Genomic DNA, 12,398 nt, shown 5'->3' with positions numbered 1-12,398 from the left:
CCCTTCCTGGCACAAGACACTACGCTGGGATATCTTTTTTCCTTTTTTCCTCTTTTAAACCTAATGTGCCTCCATTTTATCAATTAGCTGCCTGTCTCCCGATTCCCATGGCAACACAACAGGCTGTTGAGTTTCTGGTGCTGTTGGCAGTCGGGGTGCCTGGCATGCATCGCGGGAGCCGTGAGATGACAAAAGAGTTCTGCAGGGAGTAGGAAATACATGGGTAATGCTCACTGTGCACCGCTCCTCATGCTAAACTACTTCTCTTTTCCTCTCCCTCCTCCCCTTCCAAAATAAGTTTCCTTTCTCTTTGTTTCAGTTACACGGTGATAAGGACTGAGTGTCGGAAGACATGGATGTGTTGGAGGGTGTGTGGCTTTGTTGGGTATGGATGGCACTCATAGCACGGGGCTGTGTGTGTCATTGGGATCTTGCTGTGAAGGTTATCCCTTCTGATGCTGGAAAGAGATGGAAAGCTGAAGCAGAAGGCAAGGAGCAGAGCTTGTTTGAAGAGGGTTTTTCCTCCTGTACCGTGCTCCAGGGATCCCAGACACATGGCTTTCATTGGCACGGTAATGAGAGCCACGTGAGCAGGCTGAAGCTTCAGATCCAAACCTTTAACCTCCCCTGTGCTGAGCTCAGAGGAGTTTGTCTGGCTTCTGTGCCTGAACCAGCACGGGGTGCCCGGTCAGCATCAGCTTTGACATGGGAGGAGCTTACAGAAAGGGCTGCAGCAGGGCTGCCTTAGCCTTACAAAAGCAAAAGGGAAAATGGAGATTTAGAGTTGGATAAGATGTGCGTTTAGCGGATGCTGCGTCTGACTTTGATTTCTAAATCGTTGTTCAGCCCTGAAAGCTGTGACCTACAGGAAGACCATTTAAATTGGAAAGAATGAGCTTGACTAATGAGCACAATAGGGTTATAAAGCTGGAAAGCCGGAGCAGAGGAGATCCCACACACTGTGCTGTGTCTCAGAGCCTGCTAGGAGCTGAGCCAGGCAGGAGCTGCTGTCTGTCCTGAGGTTCGTGTTGGATGGAGCAGCAGAGAGGGAGGCAGTGATCTCTGGGTGTGAAGGAGCAGGAATTTCTTCTTTACCATCATAAGGTAACTGCTGGTGGGAGGGTTGGAGCAGAAGATACTCGAAAACTGTGGGGTTTTGTTGTTGTTGTTGTTGGTTTTTTTCCTTGTTTCTCTAGTGTAACTCTGTTCTCTGCTTTGTACCTGAGAACTCTACTGTTGCTTTGTTGTTAGCAACTTTTCATGGAGCTTTCCTGCTTCGTTGGTGACATGGTGTCCAACCAGGACAAGCAGACATCCAGGTGACATAGGCATGGTGAAGCTGTTTGGGTGCCTGTAGGCTGGGGAGAGCTCAGGAATTCTGAACACCTGGGTGGCTTCCCACTCAGCTCCTATAGGAGAGGTAACCCCCGGTGTCAGCTCTTAGAGGGCAGTGCCATTAACCAGTTCTGCTGTCAGCTAATTTCTGCTGCGGGCTATTCTAATATGCTCTTGGGATCAAGGACAGATCAGTCAATGCTGCCTTTTGCCTTTGTTTGGAGCTTGGCCTAGCTCTTGCTGAAGGGGGGCTGTAAGAATGAAGGAGACAGGCTCTTCAGCTGTGACAGGACAAAGGGAAATGGCTTCAAACCAAAAGAGGGGAGATTTAGATGAAATATAAGGAAGAGGTTTTCTGCAATAGTGGTGATGAGGCACAGGGATGGGCTGCCTGGAGAGGTGATGGATACCCCATCCCTGGAGATACCCAAGGTCAGGCTGGAGGGGCTGTGAGCACTGATGGAGCTGTGGGTGTCCCCGTGCTTTGCAGGGAATGGGACCAAATGCTCTTTAAAATCCCTTCCAACTCTGAGGATTCTATGATTTTCAGCTTGCTCTGGGTGTAGTGTGATCATCTAATTAACGGCTCTGCCAGACCTGAAGGTAGGAAGAATGGGTTTAGTTTGACCACTGTTGTTTTGTGCACTCTGTTTCCAGGGAAAACCTTTTAATTGTGCTGTTGGAAAGTTGGTAGCTTGGTAATTTTTGTGTATGGGTAATGAAAGCCATGCATTGGAATACCAAGTTCCTACACTATAGCTGTAATGAAAATAAACCTTCTGGCAGTTCTTCTCTTACATGCTGTCTCTTGGAATAGCCGTATGCTAAACGACCGTAATGCTTCTGAGTGCATGCTCTCCTCAGAAACCTGTAATTAGACACTTTCTCCAAGATGCTGTAATTGCTGCAGTTTGGCAGGCAACTAAAATGAACAAAGTCTATGAAGTCCCACTAAAATGTCGGCTTTATTTCTTTTACTGGAATTCTGTTTGGCACCAGGAGTCCAATGGGAACTCCCACTTTGCTTTTCTTCTGTCCTAGATGATTTTTGGAGGTGTTTGCTCTGGTGGGTGCTTCTGGATGTGGGTGTAAGTTGTGCTGCAGTGTTTGTTCAGCCCTGGGGCAGCCTTTCTTCCTTTCTGTGCTTCTGAAGGGCTGAGGTGATAAAATGCTGCAGACATATCTGGCTATTAAACTGTGAAAGACTTTTATACCAACTCCGGAGTGCTGATGCTCTGTTCTTTCCCCTGGAATCAGACCTCCAGCACAGCTCAAATTACTTCGGGTTGAGAGCTTTGTGTTCTCTGAGCTGTGCAGGAGCTGAGCTGGATCTGTCAGACCCCATTACTTGGAGAAGAGCTGTGGAAGTGGTGCTGGCTGAGCTGTAGTGATGGCTGAGGCTGGATGAATTTCACAGTTCAAATAAGCACTCACTTTTGGATCATCCCTGCCACTGTTAAAATTTCTTTGCCCACCCTGTCCAAGAGCTGTTGCCCACCCCCCTCTTTTGACTTGGGGAAGCTTTAATGAAGTCCATATGCTCTTTATTTTAGTTCCTCTGGGGCCTAGGCTGAAAGCATGATGTTTGTAGTAGATTTTGTCACTGGGGTCAGCAAGCGTAGGGTCACTGCTAACTTGTTTGCTGGAGTTGTTGCTGACCCTTCAGGTGCAGCCATGTACTTAAGGGATATGGTTTAGTGGGCACAGTGGTGATGGGCTGCTGGTTGGACGAGATGATCTGGGTGGTCTTTTCCAACCTTAATGATTCTGTGATATTACAGGAAGTTTGGCCAATCCCAGATAAGCTGGCCATGACCTCTGGGGACAGTGAATTTCCAGCATCATCTGCAGCTTTCCTTCTCCCAGCAGAGCATAGCTGTAGTTCTGGCTTCAGCTTGAGCAGCTGATGTAGAAATAAGAGCATTCCCTATTGCAGGTCTGAATTCTGTACACTGAATGTCAGCCCTGGAAGAGCTGTGCTAGTTGGGGTTTGTAGATGCTTCCTGTTTATAGATGCTCTGTTTATATTGAACATACCCCAGGTGTCTGCTCACTGCTGGCTTCTGCTCTGCAAAGGGCATGGCAGCAGCTGGGGAAAGCAAATAATTTGCAAAGGCAGCTGTTGGATCCCACAGAAGCTATTAACGTCCTCCAGTGGGACACTCAATGCTTGGGTTAACTGTATGCAGACCTGTGGTTCTATAGAGTTGACTAAAACATCAGTGCCCACTCTTGTTTTAGGGTAGAAAGGTGACTGGCATTGTTCTTGGTTCCTCTTTTTTAAGCACCTCCCAACACTCCTGTTCTGTTGAGCTTATTCAAGCTGCTATGCAAAATATCCTCAATGCTGTAATGGAACTGGGAATAAATGTATGGTATAATGGGGGATGATGACACGGAGTTTGTCGTTTATTTTATGTGAGATCTGTAGAAACTGGGCAGCACGTAGAGATTTCAGTTCAAACTGCCTTTCTGCCAAGGAAGATTTGTAATTAATGGGGTTGCCCAGTTTCTAACCTTTGCCTGATGTAAATGTGCAACCTGAGCCATGCTCCCAGATGTTTCCTTTTTGTAAATGCCCTATGCTGGTGTTTTGGCTGCCTCTCTACAACACCCTGAAAGCAGGCTGTGGTGAGCTGGGGGTTGGCCTCTTTTCCCGAGTAACAGCAATTGGATGAGAGGTGATGGCCATCATCAGTTGCTCCAGGGGAGGATACTGGGGAAAAATTCTCAGAAAGAGTGGTGATGCATTGACACAGGGAGGTGGGGGAGTCAACATCTCTAGAGGTGCTCCAGAAAAAGGAAGCTGTCACGCTGAGTGGCGTGGCCTAGAGCGGTCATGGATTGATGGTCGGACTAAATGATCTTAGTGGTCTTTCCAACGTTAATGATTCTGTGATGTAGGATTCCTCCTCATACCAACCCCTTTTCCCTTGGTTTGCAGGCTCACCTCTTCACAAGCAAAGTGCCACCTCCACCTCCAGCGCCGAGAAGTCGGGATCGAAGGCTGCCGAGGTGGGCGATGACTTCCTGGGAGACTTTGTGGTAGGCGAACGGGTCTGGGTGAACGGAGTGAAGCCAGGAGTGATCCAATACCTCGGGGAGACACAATTTGCTCCGGGCCAGTGGGCGGGAGTCGTGCTGGATGATCCCGTGGGTAAGAACGATGGCTCCGTTGGAGGCGTGCGCTACTTCGAGTGCCAGCCGCTGCAGGGGATTTTCACACGACCGTCCAAGCTGACGCGGCAGCCCGTGGCTGAGGGCTCAGGGAGCGACGGCCCCTCCGTGGATTCGCTTACAGCTCAGAACTTGTCCCTGCATTTGGGGACGGCCACGCCACCGCTCTCCACCCGCGTCATCCCGCTGAGGGAGAGCGTCCTCAACAGCGCCATGAAGACGGGCAACGAGTCGGGATCCAACCTGTCGGACAGTGGGTCTGTGAAGAAAGGGGAGAAGGACCTGCGGCTCGGGGACCGCGTGCTGGTGAGTTGATGGTGGGGGTAGCCTTCAAAAGGTGAAGGGTAAGAATTTGTTCCATCCCTGGGTGCTTCTGGTTAAGTTTGGGGTGAGGGAAGGATGATGGGTGGTGGTCAGATGCAGGGCGGAATGTGGCATTGGGAAGGGGGTTCCTTAGCCAAGCATTAATTGCAAAAACAAACAAACTTCTGCATTAATTGTTATTTGGGATGCTGTATCTTGTGGATATCTCTTTTTCTTTTAATTGGTGCAAGACAACTTACTCCAGAGTACTGCTTGCTCGGGGCTTTCCCAGTACAATAGAGTGCCATTGAGAGTGACTCAAACATGAGAGGGAACTAGAAGAAAAATATTACTTTCTATCCCAGCAATGCTCTCCATAATGGTGTGTATCACAGCTTTTGAGGGGTTTGCAGAGTGTGTCTTGTTGTATGTGTTCATGCATACTCTTTACTCCCCTTGTGGTGCTCCAGTTTCTAAGATATTGGATGTGATGTTAAATCCTTTCCCATACAGAAAGAAACTTGTGATTATTGTTACTGAAGGGTGGGACATTGCACTGAAGGCTGGGTTATCTGTGACTGATATCTGTTGTTTTAGAGTGACTGGTGGTGTACTTGTGCTAAAATGGCTTACTGGAAGTTTGGCCCAGCAAAGGAGTCGTTTCTTCAGTGGAGATTGAGAAGGAAAAGAATATCACAGTTTTGTTCAGCGTGGCTGATGAATGCTGTGATATCAAATGTTGTGAAGAAGCCAGCATTCGGGCACACACCTCTTCCTTATCCATGGAACCGAAGGATGAAGATGACTTCAGCCAACGGGGGTAGCAGATTCCAGGAGTGGGTCTTTGTGCATCCTGGACAGCCTGGCTCCCAGCTGTGTAGTTTATTTGGGACATGTGGTTCTAATACCAATAGCTACAGCTGGGAAGTGTAGGCAGACCTCCCCTCTGGTTACAGACAAGGGTTTGGCTTCATGGATGGATGCATCATCCCTGCTGCTGGTCCCACTGCTTCCAGGGGCAGCAGCAGAGATGCTCTGTTCACACACACTGATTGGGTTCAACATTCATAAGCTCATGGGGAAAAAAAACAACCTTAGGAATCTGTCCTTCTCTGGCTGGTTTGTCTGCTTCCCTCTTGTCCTTCACCTCTTGGAGGGACAGTGCTCAAGTGAGGACTGCCCCTTTTAGCAGCAGCAAAATATGCAGACTGAGCATTCAACATGCTCATGTCACAGAGACTGCTGGTGATTTTCTCCCTGGCCTTCTGTTTTTTGTTTCTTTGTTTAGATTGTATTTTTGTTGTTGTTCTGTTTGTTTATAAATGAAATGGAAGCCCTCCCTCCAAGCCTGCTGCCTTATCCACCCCAGATGTTGTGAGAGAGAATTTTTGCTGTTCTTTGTTACTGTAATGAATAACTTCAAAAGAACAAATCTGAAACAAGCAGAAGCTCTCAGCTTAGGGAAATATCAGGAGCTGTTTGCATGCAGTAGCAGAGATCTGGGAAAAGAACAGATAGAATCACAGAACAGTTGAGGTTGGAGACCACTAAGATCACCAAGTCCAGCCATCATCTGGATTTGAGCCATTTTTGCATTTCTATGTCTTTGTTCTTAGAGCCTTTCCAACTGAAGCAGTTGCTAAGAGTAACCTAATGGAGTTTTCCACTAGAAGAGTTAGGTAATGTTTGCCTTTGGCACTTCTGAACTCAGACTTTTTCTCAGAGATGCAAAAATTGCATTAAAGAGGTGAAAAAAGCCCTCCACCGTGATGCTGTGGAACTCATTTCTTGAGGTCTGGCAGATGAATGTGGAACAATTAACCTTTGCTTTAGTGAGAAGGGAGCTTCCCAAAGTGTGCCAATTGCCTGAGTGCTGCTATTAATGCGAGTCTGCCTTGTTGCCTTTCTCCAGGGACAGGACGGATGGAAAAGGAGATGGAGCAGTTGAGCACTTTCTGCTTGAGAGGAATCTCTGCTATGTTGTTTTTTTTTTTTTTCCCCCTAAGAAAATGCATTTTACATGCTTTGAGGGGGAGGCAGTTGAACAGCTGAACTGATTCCACCCTAAAGTGCTTGCTTAAGGATGGTGGGAAGGAGGTGATTTCTCAGTAAGGAAGTCTAAATAAAGAATATCCTTTTCATAGAGTTGTTCTGTCCTTTAGCCATCCTTATGTTCCCAAACTGAGGTTGCACAATTCCATACTGAAATGTAGTAACAAACATGACTACCTAAGGGCCGTGGTGTTTCCTGATTGACTGTATTCCTGTGGAGTGCTGCCCCAGATACTCCTCAGCTGGATTCTGTGGTTGTGATGTTGCCAGAACTTGGAGGTGGCTGAAGCTGCAGTTGCTCCTGCAATGGACAGCACTGGAGGTGGGATGTGATGGAGCCTTGCCTTGCTGGCAGGCGACTTTGGCTGCTGGGAAGGTGCTCTGGGCTCACCTCAGGCATGTAATAGCAATCACTTTCTCATCTGTGCACTGCAGAGTGGTTTTTGCCAGCAGCGTGTTGCCACCTCTTGCTCTTGGCAAATGGCAGGAAATTCTCATGAGTAAACTAATCGTGTCCTCTTCTCTAGCACCCCTTGCAAACCTACACACCAGACTTGATTTGCCAGCCCAAAGCTGCAGAAAGCCTTTAAACAGCTGAGTGATAAATCCTTGCTATCAGCAGCTCCCTGAGAGGGGAACTGCAGCCTTTGCCTCTCTCGTTGGGCACGGGCAGCCGTGAGCTCTGCTGGCAGCTTGCTTTGAGCTGTGTCAGCCCTGGGACTGAAGTCTTGTTGCTGTGAAGGCATGTGGGGCATTAGGAAGGAACTGAGGAACTTAGTGAAACTAAGAGATAACAGCACATAAATAAAAAGCTGCTGCCTTGCCCTGCTGCAGCGTTAACCCTTGGAGGCTTTTTGTGCATGCACACACCCTCCTAACCATTCATTTAGGCCAATGCACTGGTCAATGCTTGTCTTCTGTGTGCTAAATTTGACATTAAATAAGAGTTGTGAGTGCCTCGTGGCAGAGCAAACTGTATTATTAACATGGGCGGACTTGGTATCAAAGGCAGCCCCAGGAAGGGATGCTGTAATTGCAGGCTTTCCCCTTGCAGTGCATCCCGAGGGCATTATTTTCTCACTGCTGCCTGAAAGATAAATGTGTATGGATGCCTTGTGTCAGCAGTGCTGTGCTGCGGGGATGGGCGAGCCCCAGAGGTAAGTGTTTGGGTTAAAAGAGGTTATAAAAATTCCTTTGTCATGAACAGTAATTACACACCTGAAGAAGAACCAGATCTCCACCTTACCCAGCGGAGCGCTCTGCCTGGCTGCCAGCTGGGATGTACCCCTGTAAATGCTGACATGCATTTCCCATAGGTGTGTGTTCATCCCCCTGTACTTCCAGGTGGTTATTTCCCGTGATTTGAAGGGTCTGGATGCAAAATGCTTTGCTTCTGCTAAAGGCATTCTCTGTAAGTCAAGTCCTGTGTGATAATCTTCTGCCATCGGTGCTTGGAAGAGCTAAATGGCAAGGAGCTGGGAAGCAGCTTGTAGCACTCAGCTCAGTAGAAATATGCTCCTGAGATGAGCACAAGGAAAAGGCAAATGCCTGTCTGAGGGAAAGGATGGCTGCTTCAGCTTAATGCTGGGTAAAGCCTGCCCCTCAAACAGGAGCAAGAAGCACTCCTCCGTAAAGATGGGCTCCAGTTCTTGTTGGTATCATCCATTGTCGGTGTAGAATTAACAAGAACAGCTCGTGCTGTTCATTAGAAGTAGTTGGCAATCCCAAGACGATTCCTCTTCACTCAGTGTGGCCCAGGCAAACCAAAAGGTTGGGCACTCATTCTCTGAGCTGCGACCACTGATTTGGGAACTGGTGTCACGTTGTTGTGCATGGAGGTGCTCCCCAGCCACAGGGCAAGCTGCCCAACACCCTATAGCCTATCTACAATTCTAGATATATGGGCTGATTTTTGGGTGGTCCTGTATGAAGCCAGGAGTTGGATTCAACGATCCTTATGGGTCTCTTCCAACTTGGGATATTGTATGGTTGTATGATGGTCCTCTGAGTAAAGAAAGCACAGATGTGTCAGTATGTTGTGCTTGTTCATGTTCCCACCTTGGTCTGCAGCCTTGCCTTGTGGAAATGGCTTGGAAAGGAGCAGAGAAAATGAATGAGGATGGAGTATGAGATTTATGAGCAGGCAGCACAGCATCATCTCTGTGGTTTCTGCCTGGGGATGTGCTCAAGCAGGGGGCTGCAGCCTGTGAACTGTGCCTGACACTGGAAAACAGTCCCTGTTGATCTGAATTAGTGTTTTTGTTTTTTTTTTTCCCCTCTCCCTGAGCAGTGAATTGCAAACAGTGCATCACTCACAGGCCCTGGCTTGAGGTTCTTGCTGAGAGTGAAAGCAGGGTGTAAGGGAAAAGAGCAAATGCAGATGACAGGAGTTGGACCTGCAGCAGCCAGATCAAGACATGGCCTGGTGCTAATTGGACAAATTGTTTAAATGATACATTAGCAGCTCTGATGAAGACAGTGTCTGGGAGGATCAGCATCATTGGCTTTCCAGCCCTGGGACACTGGTCTGAATCCAATTTTGTCATTCTGATGAGAGAGCCATAGTAAAATAGGATGTCAGTGTTACTACAGATAGCAGGAAGGTGGGTGGACCTCTTTGATGACACAGTGCTTTTCTGGTGCACTCTGAAGGATACAGAACCATTTTGTATCTGTGGCTTCTCATCATTCTGAAGGTCAAGCTCAAGACTTTGAGACTGCTGGAGAGATTTTGTTGAGGAGGTCAAAACACAGATCTCTGGACAGAGGCATGGAAAGGGAACTCCATACACTCAGTGCTGGAGGTGTATTTGTGGCCCTGAGTACTGTGCCAGGTGGACAGTTATAGACAGTTGTTTCATTTTGTAGTGAAACTGCTTCTATCTTCCTCCCAAGGTGTGATAGTTCTGATTTGTTGAAGGGTATAATAGAAACAAATGCTTCTGTTTTGATGAGCCCATTTGCTGTGTCTGCTGATGTGACCTGCCAGCTGGCTTTTTCCAAAGCATGTTGTTTGTTTTAGCAGTGTTAACAGATTATCAAGGCTGAATAAATCTGTGTGTCTGTGTTGGATGAGTTCTTGAGGCTCTCCATCCATGGGAGTTTGTTGTGTTTGCCAAAAGTTGGGAGGTTCACCATGGGCTGCCATGCAAGTATGACAGAATAACTCTTAAAAGAGAAAAATAAAATGGAATCACGTAGCCATCTGGGGGAGTTCTTTGCCCAGAGAGCTGTTGGTGTCCCATCCCTGGAGGTGCCCAAGGCCATGGGTGGGCCCTGGGCAGCCTGAGCTGATGGAGTGCATCCAGTCCACAACATGGGGTTGGAGTTGGATGGTCTTTGGGGTCTCTTCCAACCTATCCACCCTTTGACTTGCTGTGCTGTTTGGAAGTGGCCCTTTGTAGAGGCCCCAGAGCAGTGTGGTGAGAGTCACAGTGATGGAGGGAGCTCATCAGGTTTTTTGAGGGAGCCTCCCAGAAGTGTTAAATTCTTATCGACGACATTAGGATGAATTACAACTCCACTGAACTCATCTTGCAGCTCAAGGAACGTATTAGAAGGACATTAAATCATTGCATTAATATTAAGAGAATAAAACTGTCCAAGCTCAAATAAGTCAAAAAAGAGGACTGCTGTTTGATCATGAGTAAAGAATTTTACTGAGACTGCTTGAACCTATAACTGGCCGAGTACCCAATACTGAAATTAGACCATTTCACTCCTGCGCACAGTTTAGGACCTGAAAACTTCCTTGTGTTGCTTTTCCTCCTTCCTGCAGTGAATCGAGTTTTCTCCATAAGTAACACTTGGCTAAATTCCTAATAAGGGAAATTACAGAAGATGAACTTGAGCTGCATGCAGCTTGGCCTCCTGGGATGAGGGGTAGGACCCATCCTGCAGAGCTGTGCTCTTTCAGGTGCAGTTATTTTTAGGTTGGGAACACTCATTTCCATTTGCATAAACATGTTCAGGATATTTAGTGATTAAGGATTGATAAACCTGTTACATCCTCAGCCCAGAATATATAAGACTGGAGATTTGTGTTCTGTCACTGTTTTCTGTAGGATAATATAATTTTGTTGACACCCATTAATGTAAAATTTAATATAAGGTAAATTAATAACCACCAGTCGTTGAAGATAGAAGCTGTAGATTTAATTTTAAGATTGTTAAGCTTTCTTCCTTGAACACAGGCTTAGCAGAGGCCAAAAAAGGTTTAAATTATGTGCTGATTCACTTGAATCCTTAGAACATCCCTCCTACTTCTCCATCTTTCTTGTCTCAGCACAAATATCTAATGAAACCCATAGGTGTAAAGATAGTGGCAGCTGGTAGAGCTGCTGCTCAGTGAAACGTGTTCTCATTGCAGTGATCAAAACATGGCTTTGTGCATTCCTGACCTGCGCTGTCCTGGGGTCTGCTCTGCACGTTCAAAGTTTTAAGTGTACAAATGGGAGCAAAAGGTGTGATTTATTCTTATTTCTCCATGGTGGAGGTGGAAAACCAGGTGGCAGTTGAAGCCTCACAGTACAAGAAGATGGTATTTTAACTCAGTGAATTGACGTAGAGTGCGTAGGTATAAGCAGAGCTCTTTCTGAACAAAATATCTGTATTTTGAGAGGTTTGCTGGAAGGGCTGTTGGCTATGTGCTAGCAAACTCTACATGGGGATGAGCTGACAAGCAGTGAGAATGCTTTGCTGCTCAGATTATCCCTTTGAAATCCTGTCCCAGAGCTGCCAGCTGAAAGAGCAGAGAGCTGAAACCCCATTAGTGCGGATGCTCGTTCTTTGCAGAAGGCTGTGCTTGGAGGGCTGAACTCCTCCAAGGCCTGACAAGCGACTGTATGCAATTAGTTGATGTTCTTGTTGTATTTGTCCTGACGTCTCCCAGATAGGCATGTCAAAAAGTGGGAGATTTGCTTGTAGATGGGAAAGATATCTTTAGTGCCAGGAGGCTTTGGTATGAAAATTATCTGTTCTGGTTTCATTACATCTACAGTGGAAAATCTGATAGATATTATTTTTCCCCCTTCTCTCTCCATAGCTATCCCAGCTTTAATTGACCTGCACTAAAGCCATTTTTGCCTCTAACCCTCAGCATTTTATCCCCAACAGGTTGGTGGGACGAAGACAGGAGTTGTGCGCTACGTGGGAGAGACAGATTTTGCCAAAGGAGAGTGGTGTGGAGTAGAGTTGGATGAGCCCCTGGGGAAGAACGATGGGGCTGTGGCTGGGACAAGGTACTGAGCTCCCCAAAAAACAGCTCGGGCACGTGGGGTCCAACCACCTCTTGGGTGATGGCACCAAACACCATTTGGGGCTGGGAGGAATGGCTGGGGTGCTTGGTTGGATGTGGTGGGGTGGGAGGAAGAATCCAGTTCTTGCTTTTGGTTGTCATCTGTTCTTGTATTTAATTCTGTAATTCATAAATCATAAATTGCTAGGGTTGGAGAAGACTAAGATCCCCAACCCACTCCCACCATCCCTGCTGTCCACATCCCTCAGTGCCACATCTCCATGACCCTGGAACA

At 47.2% G+C, this 12,398-nt stretch overlaps 1 protein-coding gene across 4 annotated transcripts in view; it reads left to right on the top strand.

The window, feature by feature from the left end:
- CLIP2 (CAP-Gly domain containing linker protein 2) overlaps window positions 1–12,398 on the top strand; it is a 58,485-nt gene that overhangs the window by 20,274 nt on the left and 25,813 nt on the right. For all 4 annotated transcript variants that reach the window (XM_010721814.4, XM_010721813.4, XM_031556415.2 and 1 more), the window contains exons 3-4: window positions 4,280–4,818; window positions 11,983–12,107. In XM_010721814.4, coding sequence (XP_010720116.2) covers window positions 4,280–4,818; window positions 11,983–12,107 — 664 coding nt within the window. The remainder of the gene's footprint in view (window positions 1–4,279; window positions 4,819–11,982; window positions 12,108–12,398) is intronic.

Source organism: Meleagris gallopavo, chromosome 21, assembly GCF_905368555.1.
Source record: "Meleagris gallopavo chromosome 21, MGAL_WU_HG_1.1, whole genome shotgun sequence".
In the NCBI taxonomy this organism is placed as follows: domain Eukaryota; kingdom Metazoa; phylum Chordata; class Aves; order Galliformes; family Phasianidae; genus Meleagris; species Meleagris gallopavo.
The sequence above is the reverse complement of the archived record's forward strand: the minus strand, read 5'-3'. Positions and strand labels throughout refer to the sequence as shown.